The 22,527-nt window shown below is 41.8% G+C and overlaps 1 protein-coding gene across 1 annotated transcript in view; it reads right to left on the bottom strand.

Moving 5' to 3' along the window:
- LOC120932331 (solute carrier family 22 member 5-like) overlaps positions 1-22,527 on the bottom strand; it is a 100,353-nt gene that overhangs the window by 34,407 nt on the left and 43,419 nt on the right. The window contains exons 2-4 of the mRNA XM_040344645.1: positions 18,066-18,169; positions 12,076-12,230; positions 10,183-10,354 (exon numbers count right to left, since the gene is read on the bottom strand). Of these exons, the coding sequence (XP_040200579.1) occupies positions 10,183-10,354; positions 12,076-12,230; positions 18,066-18,169 (431 nt within the window). The remainder of the gene's footprint in view (positions 1-10,182; positions 10,355-12,075; positions 12,231-18,065; positions 18,170-22,527) is intronic.

Raw genomic sequence — 22,527 nt, 5'->3', positions numbered from 1 at the left:
AACTCGGCTCCTTTTTTATTATTATTTTTTACTTTGATAAAAAAAGGTACATTCAGTTTTATTAGCTGCAGTGTGATGTGATGCAGTGGACAGTATTGCTCCACACAGCAATCAATTTACTGCATGCTTTATTTTTTCAGCACACACCTCCGCAACATGGTTTTGTGAACTGAATGAATAGGAAGCAAAGCATTTGCTTTGTCTATGTCAGGGGTGTCCAAACTTTTTTCAAAGAGGGCCAGATTTGATGAAGTGAACATGGGTGAGGGCCGACCATTTTGCCTGACATTCTTTGAACCATACACACGGTCACACTTTTTGCCAACCAACTTCAAAATCTGCAAGTTTTCTAATTTGTCTGACCATGTGTATGCTCCATCGAACCAACTTTTTCAGGTTTCATCCAACAAAAAGTTGGGTCTGCAAACGGACCAACTTTTCGGCAACAAACGTCCGATGGTGCTTTGTGTGACCGTGTGTACAGCAATCCAACCAACTTTTGGACAAAGTGCAAATACGCATGCTCAGAACCAATGTTAAAAGCAACAAACAATAGCAGAAGTTAACCAAAGGGTGGCGGTAAAGAGCAGAAAATAGCAAAAAAAAACACGTGATGTTAGGAAAGTTTTAGAAAAGTTTGCAGAAAAGTCTGACTGTGTGTATGCTATGGGTGTGGCCGGACAAATCAATTAGGAAAAAAATCCAAGGGAAATTTTGTTGGATGTCTGACTGTGTGTATGAGCCTTAAGTGTGTTAGTTCGAGTACTAATACACTGCCCAACACAAATTCTCTTGCCTTTGTGGCTGTGTGTGGTGAAGAGATGAGCGCGGGCGTGTTATTTGGTTATACAGTATTTATCGGCGTATAACACGCACCTTCACTTTTCAGTTTCAGTGAAAAAAATAAAAAATAAAAAGCTGTGAAGCAAAATAAGGGTCATCAATGCAGCCTAATCAGTGCCCATCTGCAGCCTTGCCATTGCCATGAATGCAGCCTCTCCATTGCCATGAATGCAGCCTGATCAATGTCCATCTGCAGCCTCAGAGGGAAGGGGGGGGGCGGCGGAATGAACACCAACAGATTACATACAGGAGAATCTCCTGTTTACACAGCAGCCTCTTTAATCCAGTTTCTCCCGCCTCCTATGATAGACAGAGGAGTCGTCCAATGGCAGCCCAGTAGACGGGACTTCCCATTACAGATGTCGCTGAGTAAACAGGAGATTCTCCTGTATGTAATTTGACAGCACTTGTTCCCCCTCTCCCTGTCCCCTCCGAGGCAGCGCCGATAAATACAGTATATATCCAAATTACCAGGGGGGCCACATTAACCCCTTCCCGACCGCCGCATGTACATATACGTCGGCAGAATGGCACGTACAGGCACATTGGCGTACCTGTACGTCCCTGCCTAGACGTGGGTCCGATCGGGAAGACCCCCCCCCCCCGCGACTTGCGGCGGTCGGGTCCCCTCGGGGAGCGATCCGGGACGACGGCGCGGCTATTTGTTTATAGCCGCTCCATCGCGATCGCTCCCCGGAGCTGAAGAACGGGGAGAGCCGTATGTAAACACGGCTTCCCCGTGCTTCACTATGGCGCTGCATCGATCGAGTGATCCCTTATATAGGGAGACTCGATCGATGACGTCATTCCTACAGCCACACCCCCCTACAGTTGTAAACACACACACACAGTGTACACCAAATCCTACAGCGCCACCTGTGGTTAACTCCCAAACTGCAACTGTCATTTTCACAATAAAGAATGCAATTTAAATGCATTTTTTGCTGTGAAAATGACAAAAATCCCCAAAATTTGTCAAAATTGTCCGAAGTGTCCGCCATAATGTCGCAGTCATGAAAAAAATCGCTGATCGCCGCCATTAGTAGTAAAAAAAAAAAAATAATAATAAAAATGCAATAAAACTATCCCCTATTTTGTAAACGCTATAAATTTTGCGCAAACCAATCGATAAACGCTTATTGCGATTTTTTTTACCAAAAATAGGTAGAAGAATACGTATCGCCCTAAACTGAGGAAAAAAAAATTTTTATATATGTTTTTGGGGGATATTTATTATAGCAAAAAGTAAAAAATATTGCATTTTTTTCAAAATTGTCGCTCTATTTTTGTTTATAGCGCAAAAAATAAAAACCGCCGAGGTGATCAAATACCACCAAAAGAAAGCTCTATTTGTGGGAAAAAAAGGACGCCAATTTTGTTTGGGAGCCACGTCGCACGACCGCGCAATTGTCTGTTAAAGCGACGCAGTCCCAAACTGTAAAAACACCATGGGTCTTTAGGCAGCAATATGGTCCGGGGCTTAAGTGGTTAAACGGGAACGGGGGCCGCAATTGGCCCCCAGGCCGGACTTTGGACATGCCTGGTCTATGTGTTTGGACTGCACCAGTCCAAAAAGCACCCGATATAAACAATCTCTCAAACTCCTGGCTGAAATGACAGCTAAACATGCACAGTCCTGTGCTTGAAGAGCTGGAGCAGAGGTCAGGGGAGACATTTGTAGTCCAATGGACCCTTGATGTCTTCAAAACTAAAAACTTAACCTGCCCATGCTATCATACACTAGTCTTGTTAGCCTCCTTGTTTGTGATGGAGATAAAGTTAGAGGGGGAAAAAAAACTAAAAACGTGTTTGAATTATGATAAAAAAAATATATATATATATTTTAAAGCAACCTCTTAACTGGCACATACTTGTGAATGCAATCACTGTAAATGTCAGAGTGAGAACAATAATTCTAGGGCTATAGTTCACGATTAAAGGGGTTGTAAATCCTCAATGTTTTTCACCTTAATGCATTCTATGCATTAAGGTGAAAAACCTTCTGTAGTACAGCAGCCCCCAGATCCCCCCTTATACTTACTTGAGACCTATCTTTCCAGCAACGAGAACAAACTCAGAAGCTCCAGCCGCTGTCTCGGGTCTTCATTGGATAGATTGATAGCAGCAGCAGCTATTGGCTCCCCCTGCTGTCAATCAAATCCAGTAAAATGGTTCCATTGTACTGAATAGAGCACGACTTGTCAGGCTGACAAGTCGCCGGACAGGTCGCCCCTGTGTGAACCGACACTTGGTGTGCATGAGGCCTAAAGCGAGACAGGTTTGGCATCGATTTATACAACCCCATCTTTTATATTTTATAAAAAAATGGGATTACATTGCGTGTGTGTGCTAAAAGTAATTCCAGTGTATTTTTTTTCTCTAAAAATATGGGATTTAATAAACATTCAGGCTGGGTTCACACTAGTTCCCTGCATCCAATTCGCAATAGCGCATGAGATTGTGACCAACTCTCTATGTATTTGGTTCACATATCTCTGCTGTGGCTCTGGTGTTTTTGCACCGGATCCTGTGCGTCTTTTGGTCCGTTTCAAGTTCGAATGCTGAAATCCGACCCGAAACGGTGAACGGGGACGCAACGGACCCCCTGCTGTGAGCCTCATGCGGCTGAGATGTGAACCCAGCCTTAATCTACAGGGTCCCTGCTTTTAGAAAATATATAATTTGTTTAGGATTTTAACCGCTTGTCGATCAGCCGCCGTCATTATACTACCACAAGGTGGTATGATACCACGGATGGTCCGTAGGTGTACGTCGGCGCGGGATCTTGCTTTTGAGGGTGTGGGTACGCTCCCATTGGCCAGCGGGGAACCAGATCGTCCCCTGCAGTGACAGGCCTGTGTAAAGCAGGAAGATGGATCTGTGCGTTTCCCCAGTCACACATTCCCTCATACAGTTAGAACATACAGTGAGGGAACTCCTTAAATCGCCCCTGATGTTAATCCCTTCCCTGCCAGTGTCATTAGAACAATAACAGTGCATATTTTTAGCACTGATCACTGTAATATAATCACTGGTTCCCCCCAAAAAAGTGTCAAAAATGTCAGTAAAGTGTCTGATCTGTCTGCCGAAATGTCGCAATCCCACTAAAAATCACTGATCGCTGCCATTACTAGCAATAAAAAAATATGCCATAAATCTATTCCCTATTTTGTAGAAGCTATAACTTTTGCGCAAACCAGTTACATAATTGTTCGTAAAAAAAGCAATAAGCAGCAGAATACATATTGGCCTAAACGGATGAAGATATTCTTTTTTTTTTTTTTTTAATTAGTTATTTTTTAGGGATATTTATTATCTGGCCTGATCTGGAGCTTATTGAACAAATCTGCAAGTTGACAGTATTTGCATACAACCATTGGTACTTCCCCCAGTATTCAAACCAAATCCACCAATGAAAGCAAGTTACTCTGTAGGGCCACGCCAGTGAAATTACCCTTCCCGTCAATTCCCCAGCGATCTAAACTCTTCTCTCAATAATAAATGGGATTCTGCGCAACGTATCACACAAACATGGAAAGTGTAAACAAAAAACAAAATCAAAATAATGAGTGAATACTAAATAATGAATGATGAATAATAATAATAATAATAATAATAATAATAATAAGAGAGCTCGCAAGCTCAGTAAGGATGAAGCCAAAAGTGCAAGTGCAAAAAAAGTCCCAAAAATATTAAATTAATGAGTGATAATATCACCAATACCAATAAGGAATGATAAAGTGGTGACGTGCAAAATAGTCCTATAATGAATGAATAAGAGAAGCTGCCAAATGGAACTGCTGTTGTTGCTGAATCTCCACTTAATCAGATCAGGATATGTAGACAAACACACACATCCCTCCCTGGGCTCACAGGACTCTTACCTCCAGGCTAATAATAAAGGGCAGCCATCTAACATAAGCCTCCCTGGCAGTCCTCAATGGATGATCACAGCCAATCCTCCTTCAGAACGGGTGTATGTTTCCTCAACTAGTCCAGACAGTGCTCAGACCCGGATGGAAAAGGAGAAAGCAAAACAAAAGGAGGGGCTCCAATAGTGAAGTAGGTAAGACTCAGGGGTGTTTATTAAAAGAAATAACTGTGCTTACATCAAGCGCAATAAAATCGTGCAGCAATGTTTTAAAAAAACGAGCGGCGTCCACAGCGCCAGCTTACGTCACTACAGGTGTACGTCCGTCCAATCCCTACGCGTTACGACACGGGATCACGTGTCTTCATCTGGGGAACCTGATTGGCGGTGATGGTATTGTTTATATATCCGGAAACCGGAAATAGTATCGCGGCCATTTTGTTGGAGTCCACAGCGCTGTATATGCTGTGCCCATTGATTGTAATGCAAAGCCATACAAAACAATTAAATTAATGACTCGGCCTGAGTATGACTGAAGGAACGGCAGTACAATAAAGACAATCACTAGTACAGTAGCGTATGCTACTTGGAGCTGCACCATGGACCGATAAATATTTTTAAAAATGATGTATATATTAATTTTATTGAGGTAATACACCAGCTCAAAGGGAGGGGCAGCCACCGAGGGCCAGCTTAAACGGGACCAACCTCCTCACCTTAAATGAGACTAATATGGGATACATAATACATATATATATATAGAATATAGAGTATATATGTAAACTAGAGAGAAATATGTATTAGAATTAAAATAGCTATATTATATAATTAATATATAAAAAAACTATATAAAATGGGACAAACCTATAAAGTAGGTATAGAATATGGGAATAAAATCCTAAAAAAATTATATTAAATAAAATTCATAAAAAATGTGGTGGTCGCACACCTGGTTTGTCGCATAAACCACAAACACCATATATATATATATATATATATATATATATATATATATATATATATTATATATATATATATATATATATATATATATATATATATATATATATACATACATATACACACACACACACACACACACACACATACTATTCTATTATCAAGCTAAGGATGATCTCATTAAGCAAAAAAAAATAAGTCAACTGCTTCCTCAATAAGTCAAAAAGAATCTAAATGGATTGGCCACACTATGAGTACATTGGTACCAGGAGGAATGAATGTTGAATTTGATCTCAACTGCTTCCTCAGCAATTTCTGATTTTAGCCTTACATTGTATAGGACGTCATTGTATCTGTTTACTATTTTTTTTTGCTTAATGAGATCATCCTTAGCTTGATAATAGAATAGTATGTGTGTATATATATATATATATATATATATATATATATATATATATATATATATATATATATATATATATATATGTTTGTGGTTTATGCGACAAACCAGGTGTGCGACCACCACATTTTTTATGAATTTTATTTAATATAATTTTTTTAGGATTTTATTCCCATATTCTATACCTACTTTATAGGTTTGTCCCATTTTATATAGTTTTTTTTAATATATTAATTATATAATATAGCTATTTTAATTCTAATACATATTTCTCTCTAGTTTACATATATATTCTATATATATGTATTATGTATCCCATATTCGTCTCATTTAAGGTGAGGAGGTTGGTCCCGTTTAAGCTGGCCCTCGGTGGCTGCTCCTCCCTTTGAGCTGGTGTATTACCTCAATAAAATTAATATATACATCATTTTTAAAATACCGCGATACTATTTCCGGTTCTATAAACAATACCATCACCGCCAATCAGGTTTCCCAGATGAAGACACGTGATCCCGTGTCGTAACGCGTAGGGATTGGACGGACGTACACCTGGAGTGACGTAAGCTGGCGCTGTGGACGCCGCTCGTTTTTTAAAACATTGCTGCACGATTTTATTGCGCTTGATGTAAGCACAGTTATTTCTTTTAATAAACACCCCTGAGTCTTACCTACTTCACTATTGGAGCCCCTCCTTTTGTTTTTCTTTCTCCTTTTCCATCCGGGTCTGAGCACTGTCTGGACTAGTTGAGGAAACATACACCCGTTCTGAAGGAGGATTGGCTGTGATCATCCATTGAGGACTGCCAGGGAGGCTTATGTTAGATGCCCTTTATTATTAGCCTGGAGGTAAGAGTCCTGTGAGCCCAGGGAGGGATGTGTGTGTTCATTTGTCTACATATCCGGATCTGATTAAGTGGAGATTCAGCAACAACAGCAGTTCCATTTGGCAGCTTCTCTTATTCATTCATTATAGGACTATTTTGCACGTCACCACTTTACCATTCCTTATTGGTATTGGTGATATTATCACTCATTAATTTAATATTTTGGGGACTTTTTTTGCACTTGCACTTTTGGCTTCATCCTTACTGAGCTTGCGAGCTCTCTTATTATTATTATTATTATTCATCATTCATTATTTAGTATTCACTCATTATTTTGATTTTGTTTACACTTACCATGTTTGTGTGATACGTTGCGCAGAATCCCATTTATTATTGATTACTGTATCTGTGTATTGTAGACACTATTAGGTTTTGCTGCACTGTATTTATTTAGTTCAGGTTATTATTCATTAAGGGTTCATAGTAGCGCAAAAGCACTAATCACTTTAAACTCTTCTCTCCCCGAGGGAAAACCAGGGAAAGCCTTCCAATGGTGTTATAGGGAATATTGGGTGCAAACTTTCCCTTACTGTTCATTCTATCCCAAATGAATAGTGTTGTCTTCGTCAATGGTGATGCATATTCCGATAACCCCCTATAAAAAACTGGAATCCAGCGGGCTCCGGCCAAGTTCCTAACTGCTAATGTTTTCTCCAAGGGCACCCAAATTTTACTAGCAGAGTCATGGCACCAGTTCATTATACAAACCAGGGCAATGGCTCCATAATAAAACGCTATATCTGGGAGTCCAATCCCACCCTCCCATTTTGGTCTCCTCAAAATCTCACGTGCCAACCTTGGATGTTTATCTCACCACACAAAGGTCATAAAAGCCCTTCGTATTTGTTTAAAGAATATCTGTGGTTGTGTTATGGGTACGGTATGTAAAACATAAATAAGCCTGGGAATTGCACTCATTTTAAGCGCGTTTACCCTTGCAAACCATGTCAGAGTATGACTTGTCCACTTTTGCAGGTCTTTTAATATGGATACCATCAAAAGGTCCATAGTTTAGATCATATAGGCGCTTTATATCTGTATAGATATAGATCCCTAAACAGAATATAGAATTAAGGCGCCAAACAAAAGGAAAAGATTGTTGCACTGTGGTCCACATCCTCAAAGGCACATGGTTTGGCATTAACACTGATTTCTCAATATTAATTTTAAAGATAGATATAAGGCCAAACGTGTCTATTTCCAACATCAGTTCTGTCAAAGGCCCCGTACACACGACCGGTTTTCTCGGCAGAATTCAGCAAGAAACTCGATGGGAGACGTATTCTGCCGAGAAAACCGGTCGTGTGGACACTTTTCGCCGAGAAACCCGTCGGGAAACTCATCGAGCCAAAAAGAGAGCATGTTCTCTATTTCCTCGTTGGGCAATTGGAACATTTGGCTCGACGAGTTTTTTGACAGCCGAACAAGGAACTCGACGAGCAAATCTATGTGTTTTGCCCGTCGAGTTTCTCGGCCATGTGTACGCGGCCAAAGACTTGAGAAGAGAGGTACAACAGTAGATCTGCGTAATCCGAGATCTTATGTTCCTCTGATCCAATACAAATCCTCTTATTTCCCCTAATCATGCGCAGAAAGGGCTCCAGCACCATAGCAAATAACAATGGGGACAGTGGGCATCCCTGCCTAGTACCATTCCGTATCTCAAAATAATCTGGTAGTCTACCATTAACTTTAACCATTGCTCTAGGATCTGTATACAGTGCTGCCACCTATCCCATCATCCACTCTCTCAGACCCATCTCCCTCAAAACTCCGATCCCACCCTATCGAATGCTTTTTCAGCATCCATTGAAATGTGCCCAACAGATTTGCCTCGCCGGATTTAAGATCACCCCGTGGTGGGATAGACGAGGAGGATATATTTGAGATGTTTTGTGACTTCTCGGTCTTGCCGATGCCATCGCTGCTCCCCCCCCCCCCCCCATAGTTGGTAATTCGGCTTTTAGCCCTGGACTCTATGACTCTAGATTCTGGGAACTCAAATTGATGGCATGATCTTAGGCCCGTCATTTCATTACCAATGGTTGATGGATGACCAGAAGGCAAGGCAAATAAATGATGATCTGGCTTTTGCAGGTTTGTCGTTTTGGCAAAAGGTAAACTAGACCACTTCATTGGCTCTCTACCCCCTCTTGAGCCCTTTCAGAGGCGTCTTACTACCTTTAAATTACTATATCTGGACCAATCTCCAATGCAGTATGCAGTCTCTCAGGCCTACCAATTGCTGTTAGCCACACAACCGGATTTCAAAATTCCTTATACCACCAGATGGGAATGGGAATTAGGGCTCCGCTTACAAAACCTCAATCTGCATGAAACACCAGGAAGCTGGGTTTAAGGTGTTGACCAGGTGGTATCATACACTGGTGAAGATCCATAGAATGTTCCCCCGGTGGTCGGATCTTTGATGGAGATGTGGGGAGGAATCTGGTTCTCTTCTTCACGTCTTCTGGTCCTGCCGCCTTCTGCAGTAATTTTGAAGGAGGATCCAGTTGAGAGCAAGGTTTACAGGAAATCTATCTGGCCTCTCCTGCTCACAGCTGCGAAGAGTTGCACCCCGCTGTGCTGGAAGAGACACAGCCACCGTCAGGCTGAAAAAAGTAGCCAAAATCAATATGATGGAGGACTTGAAACTTCTGAAAAAGTGGTTTTATTGGCACGGCTTTGTCTGTTCTGAGGAGTATGTGGAACTGGTGACTTAAATCCCCAAGAGTAGGGGTCTATAATACTGTCACCCCAGGCCTGGAGGAGTGGCTGATTGGAGCCTCTAGTCCACACCCCCCCCTTTTTTTTTCCTCTTCTCCTTTCCCCACCTCTTCTCCTTACCACCCCCTGCCTTTGCCGTTTTCCTTTTTCTTACTTGTTTCTCTCTTGCTGAGAGGCCCCTAGGGTCTTTTATGATCTTTCTTCTTAAAACTGGTGTATACCGTGTTTTTAAAAAGGTCATGCGGGATACAGAAACTTCCTAGATCCTGACGCTTAAAGTCTGCACCTTTATACACAGAAGCTTTGTGTGCTGTAGACTTATTATTCATATTGTTTCTTGTTATACACACACCACAGTTGTGGCTGTGTGCTCTCTTTAAATAAAGTATTGGAAAAAATAAATAAAAATCAGATGTAATATCTTAGTGTAATCCAAATGAGGATAATGAGCAAATATCATCATTTATAAAGAAATGCCCAGCAATGGCTAAACTTACCACCACAGAGGAATGCAGAACAATCCAGGAATAGTGAGGGCCAGCAGAAGCATCCGCCAATCTCTAATGAAGAATGCTATAAGTGGCAGTAGCATGTATCCAATGGCATAGAATATGCACACTCCCAGCGTGGAGAATATAATGCGCACGGACTTGCCTAGTATTTCTGCACCTAGTTAAATGATGTCAAGAAAATTATGTTAGTACAAGTTCTTCTGATAGCATCCTAAGATGAGCTACAATACAAACATCCCTTTTATGAGAGGATTCCTGAAATAAAATTACAATTTAATTTGCCATCTACATGGATTCCCATTGCAGTCTTTTTAGTGGCGTTACCACATTGGTTTTCACATGGCAAATGTAGGCAGTGCAGGTACCATTTCCTATTAATTGTAACTACACGTTTAACAACAAAAAAAATTGTCAGTGCCCAACTCAAGAAACCCCCTTTTCCCTATTCAAATACTCAATACAGTAGCAGTGTGGACCTGCCCTTCACTTCCTGGTCCTTGGCAACACCAAGCAGTGTTTACAGCCTGTCTGAAGACAGGTGCCTCCACTATACTGCAAAGGAACAGATTTGGGCTATAGAAATTAATGGAAGTGTCCTCTAATCACATTCCTATGAAAAAATTGTTCATGATTGTCCAAAGATTTGAGGTAGAGACACACTGATGTCGATATCGGTATTGGTACTGATATTAAAGCATCTGCACAAGTACTACAAATGCTCTGATACCTCTGCAATGCAATTTCAGCCTATACAAAATAAATTGGCTCAAATCGCGGGGCGATTCCTGTCCAAATAACATGGGGTTTCCTTGTCAGAGATTTCAGCCTGGGTTCACACAGGAGCGGTGGGGTAATTCGTACAGGAATCATACCGAATTCCTGTTCAAATCGCATGCGATTCTTTGCAGTGTGATTTTTTGCAGTGTGACTTGAGCCCATTAATTTTGTATGGGATCAAATCGCATCACAAAAAAAAACCCCAAAAAAACGGTGCAACCCTAGATTGAAGTTCCCCAAGATAAATCCTATTTAGAGCTGAACTTCAGGCAAATATTAGGCTACTTTCACACAGATGTTTTTCAGGCACTAAAGGGCTAAAAATAGCACCTGTAAAAATGCCTCCACTGCCACCCCAGTGTAAAAGCCAGAGTGCTTTCACACTTGAGCGGTGCACTTGCAGGATGGGAAAAAAAGTCCTGCAAGCAGCATCTTTGCACCACTCCGAAAATGCCCCTGCCATTGAAATCAATGGGCAGCACCCTGCTAGCGTCCGTAAAGCGCCATTAAATATAGTGGCGCTTTAACGCTGAAACCCCCCTGCCCCAGTGTGAAAGTGCCCTTAAAAAAACATTAATAAATACAGTTATATATACACACACACACACCATATATTATAAAGTCATACATTTATTTTTATGTGCGACAAAAATAAATATCAGAATCTGATTTTATTTCAGCCTCTTGTAATCCACTTTACAGAATCACTCTGATTGGCAAAGGAGCCAGTCAGTTTTGCTGTGTGTACATGTGCTGACAAAGAACATGATAATTGCAGGAGAGAGCAGAGAGATGGCCTCAAGTTAAATCTTAAGCAGGACCATACCTGCATGGAGTTTCTGCATGTACTCCCTGTTCTTTCCTCCTGGTACTCCCGTTTCTTCCCACAATTTAAAGACATGCTGTATGGTTAATTGGATCCTGTCTAAACTGACCCAAATACTTGTATGTATGCATGTGAGAAAGGAACCTTAGATTGTAAGGTCCTTGAAGGCAGGTGCTGTGTAAATTATTAATAACATGTAAATACCTGTAATAGATTGAAAAAAAAAATATTAAAATCTACATTAGGCACTGTACTTACACATACTGCATCCTTACCAAGTATGAAAGCTGCCACATAATTGGAAATCTGTCCCATGCCAACAATGAGGAATAAGACTGCAAACATCTCCCAATTGATGGAGAAGACTTGTACTATGCTGAATCCAGTCTGAACAGCCATGGTAACAAACAAGACCCTTTTCCTTCCAAACCTTTAAAAATAAATGAGCAAACATTAATGAGCAGCATATTTCATCATCATTATGGTCCATTGAACAAGTCTTAGTGGCATGCAAATATTAATCATCTCATTTTCCACAGAACTGTGAAGTGTGGAGGAGCGAGACATACTACTAGACAGGTGAAACTCGAAAAAATTCGAAAATCGTGCAAAAGTTCATTTATTTCACTAATGCAACTTAAAAGGTGAAACTAATATATGAGATAGTTCAAGACATAATTTGTCATAATTGTGATGATTTTGGCTTACAGCTCATAAAAACCCCAAATCCACAATCTCAGAAAATTTGAATATTGTGAAAAGGTGCAATATTCTAGGCTCATGCCTACGTCTATTTTTGACATTTAGAGCTAGATTCACGTAGCTCAGCGTATAGTTTGGCCGGCGTAGCGCATCGCAATAAGGGGCCCAGACCATTATTCACAAAGATCTGGCGCCGTACGTTGCGCCAGCGTAGGGTAAATAGGCAGGCGTAAGCCCGCCTAATTCAAATGTGGAAGGTATTGGGCATGTTGTATTCAAAGTAGCCGTGACCCCATGTACATTTTTTCACTAACTATCCGCGCGCATGCTCAGAGTCACGTCGCATATACTCCCTAAGATACGTCGGCTCAATGCTTTCAACGTGAACGTAACCTACGCACAGCCCCATTCACGTACCACTTACGTAAACGACGTAAAATTTGACGGCTGTTCCGACGTCCATACTTTAACATTGGCTGAGCCTCATATAGCAGGGGTAACGTTACGCCGGACGTAAGCGTTACGTAAACGCCGTAGCGGGCGCAAGTACGTTCGTGAATCGGCGTATCTAGGTCATTAACATATTCTATGCATAAATCTACGGAAGCGCCCCTAGCGGCCAGCGTAAATATGCACCCTAGATACGACGGCGTACTAACACTTACGTCGGAGGAAGCTAGAATTCAGGCGTATCTAGCTACCAGAATGGCACGCATAGATACGACGGCGCATCTTTCTACTTACTTTCTACTTACGCGGCGTATCTATAGATACGCCGACATAAGAGCTACGTGAATCTAGCTCTTGGTGTTTACAAGTTAAAATCCGTATTTTTTGCTAGAAAATTACTTATAACCCCCAAAACACACACACACACACACACACACACACACACACACATGTGTATATATATATTTTTTGCAGAGAATCTAGAGAATAAAATGGTGATAGTTTTAAACACAACTTTTTGGCAAAAAGGACACTTTCATGAATAAAAAACGAAAAAACTGTAAAGTTAGCCCAATTTTTTTGTATAATGTGAAAGATGATGTTACGCCGAGTAAATGGATACCAAACATGTCACGCTTTATAATTGCATGCACTCGTGGAATGGCGACAAACTACGGTACCTAAAAATCTTCATAGGCGACTGTAACGAAACGTCCAACACTCAACTTGAGTGCTTTCGTCATATACCGCTTCCTCCCAGTCTTAATATAGATATCAAATATTCCAACTGCTAACAAGCACAAAACAAGACGATACTTGTTTGATTGCTGAACATGGACCGTTTATTAGAACCAAAATACAAGTCTTATATACAATAAGGAGGAGGTTCCTACCTCCTGCTCATATTACTCTAACAACACACCTGTAACCAGAAACATAAATTAACTAATCCCTTAGAGCAGCTGATGTGACTGCGTGCCCTCCTGAGCATCGTTATGATTAATCAGGATTTCACTACAGGTCAGACTTGTCACCGAGCTTCACACAGTAGATTATAAATTATCATAAGTATAGCACAGGACACCTTCACACAATAGCAGGAGCTCCAGCAGGAGTCAGCCCGTCTCCTACACTGTACAGAGGCCAATGGGATATGCTCTCTCAACCAACATGTTGAGTTCAGAATCAAACAGGTTTCCTAACCTTTCCAAGGGATTCTGGGTTCCACGGGCCCTCCCGTCACAGCAACGCTTTAATTGTTTTTTTTTTATGGTTACCAGGTTAGAGTTACAGAGAAGGTCTAGGGTTAGAATTATTGCTCTCGCTCTGATGACCGTGGGGATACCTCACATGTGTGATTTGAACACGATTTACATATGCGGGCGTAACTTCCATATGCGTTTTCTTTGCTGCTCGAGCTCGCAGGGACTGGGGCGATTTACATATTTTTTTCTTATTTATTTTAATATTATTAAAAATTTGTTTTTTTGATCACTTTTATTGCCGTCACAAGGAATGTAAACATCCCTTGTGACAGCAATAGGTGGTGACAGGTACTCTTTATGGAGGGATCAGGGGTCTAAAAGACCTCCAATCTCTCCTTTGCACTTTAAAGTATTCAGATCGCCGAAAACGGCGATTCGGAATAATGGCAAGAACGATTCTTCATGAATCCATGCTGATTACTGCTAATGATACCATTTTCCTTACTAAAATCTATTATATAGTCCCTTATCATCCCCTTCAAGAGCTTGCATACTATTGATGTTAGGCTAAGTGGTCTGTAATTCTTATGCGTACACACGACCGTTTTTCGGGGTTGTAAAAAATGAAGTTTTTAATGGTCTATAAAAACAGTTTTTTTTTAACCCGATCATTAAAACGGCCTTGCCTACACACGATCGTGAAAAAAAAATGCTCTAGCAAAGCGCGGTGACGTACAACACGTACGACGTCACTATAAAGGGGAAGTTTCATTCGGATGGCACCACCCTTGGGGCTGCTTTTGCCGATTTCGTGTTAGTAAAAGACGATTCGCGCTTTTCAGTCTGTTACAGCGTGATGAATGTGCTTACTCCATTACAAACGCTAGTTTTACCAGAACGAGCGCTCCCATCTCATAACTTGCTTCTGAGCATGCACATTTTTTTCACGTCGTTAAAGCCCACACACGACTATTTTTTTTACAACGTTAAAAACGTAGTGAAAAAATAGAGCATGTTCGAAATTTTTAATGCCCATTTTTTACATCGTGAAAAATGCTCTGGAGCCCACACATTAAAAAAAAATTAATTTTTTACAACCCAGAAAAACAGTTGTGTATACGCGGCATTAGGGATGTATTTTGGCCCTTTTTTTAATATTGGCACTACATTGGCTTTTCTCCAATCAGCCAGTACCATTCCAGTCAGTAGACTGTCAGTAAAAATTGAAATACAATGGTCTGGCAATTACTTGACAGAGTTCCCCAAGTAACCTTGGGTGCAAGCCATCTGGTCCCGGTGATTTGTTAATGTTAAGTTTCCCAAGTCTATTTCTAATTCTATCCTCTGTTAGCCATGAGGGTGCTTCCTGTGATGTGTCATAAGGACAAACACAGCAGTTTTGACTAAAGAAGTCCCCCTTCCCCCCCTCCGATTCCCTCATAAAGACTTAGCAGAAGAATAAATTCAATACCCTTGACATCTCCCCATCCTTTGTAACCAGATGTCCTTCCTCATTCTTTATGGGCTGTCCTCCCTTTTTTACTGTTTATAGACTTAAAGAATTCCTTGGTATTTTTTTTTTGCTCTCCTCTGCTATGTGTCTTTTGTATTCTTACATATCTCATTGCATTCTTTGTAAAGTCTGAATGCTGATGATGATTCCTCAGCCTTTTTTGAAGGCCTTCTCCTTTGCTTTTATTTGCATTTTTACATTGGAGTTAAGCCATCCAGGACTTTTGTTCACTAACTTTTTGTTAGTCAAGATGTAGGCACGAGCAGCCAATAGCCAATTGAAAAATCGACTCGTAAGCACCCTAATATTAAAAGTAAGCAGCTACAGAATTTTTTTCTGAAGGAGCCTGGAGCCCTTCTTTAATATATTCCATGCATTAAAGGAGTTGTAAAGGAAAATGTTTTTTCACTTTAATTCAATCTATGCATTAAGGTGAAAATACATCTGCTGCTGACGCCCCCCCCCCCCCCGAGCCCCCGTTACAATTACCTGACCCCCTCGAAAGTCCCGCGTGGTCCCGATATGCTCTTCACCGCTCAGCCTGGCCACTGATTGGCTAGAGCGGATGGATTGAGAGCAGCGCAGCCATTGGCTGGCGCTGCGGTCAATCACATCCAGTGATGCGGCGCGCCGAGGGACGGGGCCGAGTGATACAGTGAGCGGCTATGGCTGCTCTCTGTATCACGGGAACGCGTCCGCAATTAGTGACCACCATGCGAGCTCTCGCATGACTGTGGTTACTAATTGCGGGGAGGACCAGAGACAGCCGCCGAGGGACCCAGAAGACGTGGATAGGGGGCACCCTGTGCAAAAGGAACTGCGCAGTGGAGGCAAGTATAACATGTTTGTTATTTAAAAAAAAAAAATTCCTTTAGTGACCATTTAAGGTAAAAAAACTTTTGCATGCAGGTCCCCCATAGCCCCCGATCTCGATCTAGCAATGTGCTCTCTCTCTCTCTCATTGCACAAAACAGGGAAGTATAAGATATTTGTTATAAAAAAAAAAGTTTACCTTTAGAATCCCTTTAACGTGCAACTATGGTCAGGCTATGGACATTCAAATACTTACATAATGAAAATTTACAGAAAAATCAATGAAGCCATTCAAAACAGTTCTCTCAGAAGATTAGCTTCCTCCTTCCAGGGTTCCCGCTCTGTTTTTCCATTAGGAATTAGGATAAAATTCTACCAAGTAACTGCTGGAAAGGGGGGGGGGGGGGGAGGGGAAGCTGAGCTGCTGAGAAAACAAAAATATTAATGCTTCTGTTGTAAACTTTGACGGATGGATTACTATGCATATTCATAATTCTTGAATCCTAGCTATGGATTACCCCCCACCACTAAACAATACCCCCGCCTTCTCTAGCAACCTCATATAAAAAAAAAAAAAAAAAAAAAAAAACACACACACACTAAAATGCCAAAATATTTAAATGAATCTCAGGTCACATGGGGCCCTGGGTCCCAAGTCTGCCATCTTCTGGACTGCAGAGTAGGAGGGTCCTATCTTTGGGTGCCTATGTCACTGCCTGGTGATGTAGACCCTTCTAATTGGGTCCATCAGAAAAATCCTTACAAAGTCCTAATGTCATGACATGGGAAGAGTGTGTGTGGAGGTTTGGGTCAAAGACAATATTCTTCAGTGGTGGGCCCAGACCCATCAGGGGTTCCAGTGACTGAAGGTTAAAGTCAGTAAGAAAGGGTTTTAACAAATTGGTAAAGTGGAGTTCCAGGCAGAAATTGAAACAAAAGCACACTCCACCCCCTTTGATTTTGGATATTTTTTTTTCTTCTTTACTGTATACCTTTTTGGCATTTTCTTTAGGACTTCCGCCCCATGTCATCGCGGCAAGGCTACGTCACTTCCGCAAATTTACTGTGCCCTCCTCCTTCCCCCTGCTGCCTTCTGGGACCTGTGTGTCCATAAAAAGACGATGGGACTATTCACAAAGCGATGCGTAACTCGCTCAGTAGGAAACTGTGAAGCTGCAACGCTTCCCCTAGTAGGGATGCCGGCGCCTGCACCCGGAGCCAATGGATGAGTTGACTTTGTGTGCCGACATTGCAAGTTTCCTGGGCAGGCAAGTGTCCTTATATTAAAAGTCAGTAGCTACAGTATTTGTAGCTGCTGACTTTTAATTTATTTTTTCACCCAGGCTGGAACTCCGCTTTAATGAAATAGTTCATGGGTGGGAAGGTGAGAAGTGGCACCAAAATTTGTCCAAAGTTGGGCTTGAAAATTGAAATAAAAAAAGAAGAGAAACACGAGTCTTTAACTAGGTGTCCGGATCCTTGCTTCATGGTTTCAGAGTCTTCTTGGTAAGAATGAGATACTGTATAATCTAATGCAATTGATCAAGAACCAGTTTAGGGAAGAGTATTGCAGTGAATTTACCTGTCTGACATCTGTCCTGACACAAATGAACCAATGAGAACTCCCAAAAAGAAAAGTGAGGTAGTTAATGGTCCTTTCCAGTCATTTTCACAGATCAAGTCCCACTGCAAGAAAGCAAAGAGTAAAAATGAGTATATGTCCTTTCCGATTAAAGGAAACGTGTGCTGTAATAAATATGGACGCTAACACCTTCTTACAAATGTTAGTTTTGTCTGGCTCTGATGATCTAATGGCATCAATACTTTCTGAGCCACTTCCCCATATCAAGCATGCAGATTAAGATTCCTAAATCCACTCTGACTTTGCGTCCTGCATATAATATTTCAGGGCAACAACTAATTATTAAAGCAAGAGACAGCCAGGCAAAAAGAACTTTCAGAATGAAGTCAGCAGCTCCCATTTTTCTCTCATGACTTTGGTCCCTTTACTACTCTTAAAGCGGAGGTTCACCCTCAATAACAACTTCAGCTTATTCACACCAGCTCCGTATTTACATACACATTCCGGTATCCATCATTTTTAAAATGGTTCCAATACCTGTATTCAGTAGATAATAGCAGGCACTTCCTAGTGTCCCTCCCGCGGGAGTGGGCGTGGCTCTTTGTTTCTCGGCGCCCCAGTGTTCGCTAGGACAGGATTGCAATGTCTCCTGGGAGCACAGTGTCACGCTTCCCAGGAGACGATTCCTAACACAGAATGCCGAGATATCGCAAGATTTTGCTCGCCGGCCGTTGTGATGGCAAACGTGTAGTGTTGACGGCGCCGCTCGCCGTCAACACTGCCTATGCGTGGGATAGAGCATTCACAGAATCCAGGAAGTATTTGCTTGTGGGCTTCACAGTGCCCACAAGCAAGATGGAACCTCACAGTACATTTTTTTATAAATACTTATTTACGGCCGAATTCGCATGTGGATGCCTAGAAAATTCAGAAATGCGAGTACACTGTTAATAGCAGTAGATGCACAGGTTAAAAAAAAAAAAAAAAAAAAGATTTCCCGCGGAACCCCCGCTTTAAATAAATACTACTTTAATACATTAATTTTGAGATTATGACTGATAAATGTTTAAAGTGTGTGCATTTAAAAACAGCTTGGAATAGTGGAACCTGACTTTTAGGGTATACTGAAGGAATAGACATTATAATCTGCTTCTTTATTCAAAGCTAAAATTCCTGTCTACCTGTATATGTGGGCTTATTATTGCATTTAGTGCAAGTCCCATTGTGGCAACAGTGATGTGGATGGCTGGCTAAAAACAGAAAATGCCACCTGCAGCCATGACATGTTTTTGGAGGACTAATATTTGTGATTGAGAAGGGGGGTGAAGAGTCTCTGGCCACTGGGACAAAAATATCGGACGGTTTGGGTAACAGTGAATGGTAGTACAACTTTGAAAGGCAATAATTGACATTTATGACTGCCACAAAGCCATGTATTTCAGGTTACAGTGGGTCGTCACCAAAACAGGAATAGAGGGGAGATTGTTTATTATTTGGAGCAATTTCTTCTCAGTTCCTGGTTTGGCTTTGGGACAGGATGTGGCGAGAGATCTTCCCAACTGAACACAGATTGCAAAGTTCCACTTTAAATATACCATTGAAAAGGGTCATGATTCCGGAATAGCTGTCTGGCAAGTCCAAAAGAAAACCCATTACATTTAGTGGGCCGATGACAATGGCTGAGCGTACACGAAGTCATCAATTAGCATTATTCCCAGTTCTCTCTGTGTACTACAGAACACTCTCTCCCCTCTTTTGTTATGTAAATGGGTATTCTATAGTGCCAACACTTCCTGCCCTCAGATTACAACACTTCGCTGTCATTTTTGGATTCCGTCTCTTTATTTTGGGGGGCTTGTTTTCCTTCATTTTTACCTGGTCAGCCTTCCAGTAATGCCCTGTGCCAAGAGGGCAACCCTGCACCTCATACTTATGGAGGTGCAGGGTTGCCCTCTTGGCACAGGGCATTACTGGAAGGCTGACCAGGTAAAAATGAAGGAAAACAAGCCCCCCAAAATAAAGAGACAGAATCCAAAAATTACAGCGAATTGTAAGCTACGATATATTGCATTACTGGACATGTTAATAGGGGTTCCTAATAGAACTCAGTATGAGAAGTCTTATATGCTCAAGGATGCATCATAACATTGGTGTACACATATGCAATGGTGGTAAACCCTTTTGTCTTCCTTAACAGCTGGGAAAAATGGCACACTCATTCATAACAGCTTCGCAAAATTACGATGTAGTATATTCAGGTTCTCTGAAAATGTCCCTAGTTCATTAATGTATGCAGGGGAGCGACAAGAGTGTAGCCCTCATCTGGAGCTGCTCTGCTCCGATTCTAGGGTATACATCCTCATGGACCATCTATGTTATCCTAGAAGTGGGCACATTGGACATGGAATCAGAAAACATCAGGACATCATGGCTGCGATTGATATCACTACTGGAAGGATCAAAAGGTGTGAAGTGTATTCTTTTGCATTGGCAGGCGATTTATTATTTTGTCATAGGCTTACACAGAGGGGTGGGGGGGCAGACCGGATGTTGACAGTGTTTAAAAAATAACTGATTTTTCCCTTCCTCCACTTCTGACACTTTAACTTCCCTGCAGTAGAATACATTTCGGGCCAAAACTGTGAATGCCCTTAAGGCCCCTTCCACATGGGGCGGGTCTGCCAGCACAGCGGGAGATCTCTCCGTTGATCGCCGCTGAGCTGGCGGATGGCAGGTCCCTCTCTTCTCACTGAGCGGGGAGGGGCTTGTGGAGCGCCGCTGCTTTTCTATGGAGAGATCGGACGAAACATCAGATCTCACCCAAACCGATCCACCATGGATGGATGGCTACGCATCACCATCTGTCTGATTTTAGCGGATCAGATGTCAGCGGACATGTAACCACTGATATCCAGCGCTCCATAGAGAAGCATGGAGCAGCCGTTTAGGTCCACCGAATAAACTGACATGCGGACCCGTGTCAAAGGGGCCTTACACATACAAGTATTTGTTTGACCCTAAATCATCTGACAATCTCTAAAATACAATGGTAAGCTTCAGTCATGTGTCTAACATTCACACTTCCTTTTTTTCAATCCTATTCATTTGTGTATGTGGGTGGGTGTAAAACTTCAGAAAACAGAACTGCATGGATTTATTATAACAATACATTTTCACATGTCCAACTAAAGAAGAATTCTTCTATTACTCTATAGCTTTTTATCAGTCTTCTATTTGCTTTACATTAGGCAGACATCATAGGGCAAAGTGCTGTAAAAAAAAACAGCAAATTAATCAACTGGCACAAGCTGTGCTTGTAAATATATCACGATTTCAGTGCACTTTAGCCTCAGGAAAGCCGATTAAATGGAAAAGTTAAATGTAGGTGAAAGTGCACAAAGCTTTTATTTAATATTTCTATCATCAAAAGGACACAACACTAGGTAAACACCACTTATGCTAATCAGGTCGTTATAAACGGCACAAACAATTGGCTACTAATTTCTGCAAAAAAATAAGCAATATGTAAAGTAAATGCAAAGCAGGGAAGAAAATCCACCACATCCCTTAGTAAAAACAGAGCACATAGTACACACAAACACTAGTTTGGCACACAGTTTACCCTTTGATCACCCTAGATGTTTAACCCCTTCCCAGCCAGTGTCACTAGTACAGTGACAGTGCATATTTTTTTGCACTGATCACTGTATTAGTGTCACTGGTTTCCAAAGTGTCAAGTGTCACATTGTTTGCTGCAATATCGCTGTTCTGCTATAAGCCACTGGTCCCTGGCATTACTAGTGTAAAAATAAAATGTATTAATTAATTAATTCCAGTATTTATCCCAAAGTTTGAAGACGCAATACCTTGTTATACAAGAACCAGCAGAGAGCAGATCCCGGTCCCCTCCCCCTATGTGAATGAGTCTACCCATTCACCCCAAAAAAAAAGGCAGCCACGTGTCGTGACGGGGGTCTCATGGTGACGTCACTGGGCGGCCACGCCCCATTGTTATACAAGAACCAGCAGAGAGCAGAGCACAAAGACGGGAGACAGCGTCTGAGGAGGACCGGGTCGGTGGGGGAGAAGGCAGCAACGACGGAGAAGACCGAAGACCGGAGGAAGAAAACCAGAGGAAGAGTTTTAGTAAAGGACTTGTCAAAACAGTCTCTGGTTTTTATTTACACTACCCTATACTCATTCACATGGGGGGGGGAGAGAGAATCTGGAGGCCCCTTTATTAAAGGGGGCTTCCAGATTCTGATAAGCTCCCTGCAGAACCTGACAACCACATCCCAGGGTTATCGGGAAGAGGTTCTTGCCCCTATGGTGCTTTGGGGTGGAGGGCGCAAAACCCACCCCGCCCCAAAGCACCCACACCCCCATGTTAAGTTCATGTGGCCTGGTATGATCCGGGGGTGGGCACTCGCTGGTCCCCCCTTTTTCCTGACCTGCCAGGATG

This window comes from Rana temporaria, chromosome 3 (assembly GCF_905171775.1).
Source record: "Rana temporaria chromosome 3, aRanTem1.1, whole genome shotgun sequence".
Taxonomy (NCBI): Eukaryota; Metazoa; Chordata; class Amphibia; order Anura; family Ranidae; genus Rana; species Rana temporaria.
The sequence above is the reverse complement of the archived record's forward strand: the minus strand, read 5'-3'. Positions and strand labels throughout refer to the sequence as shown.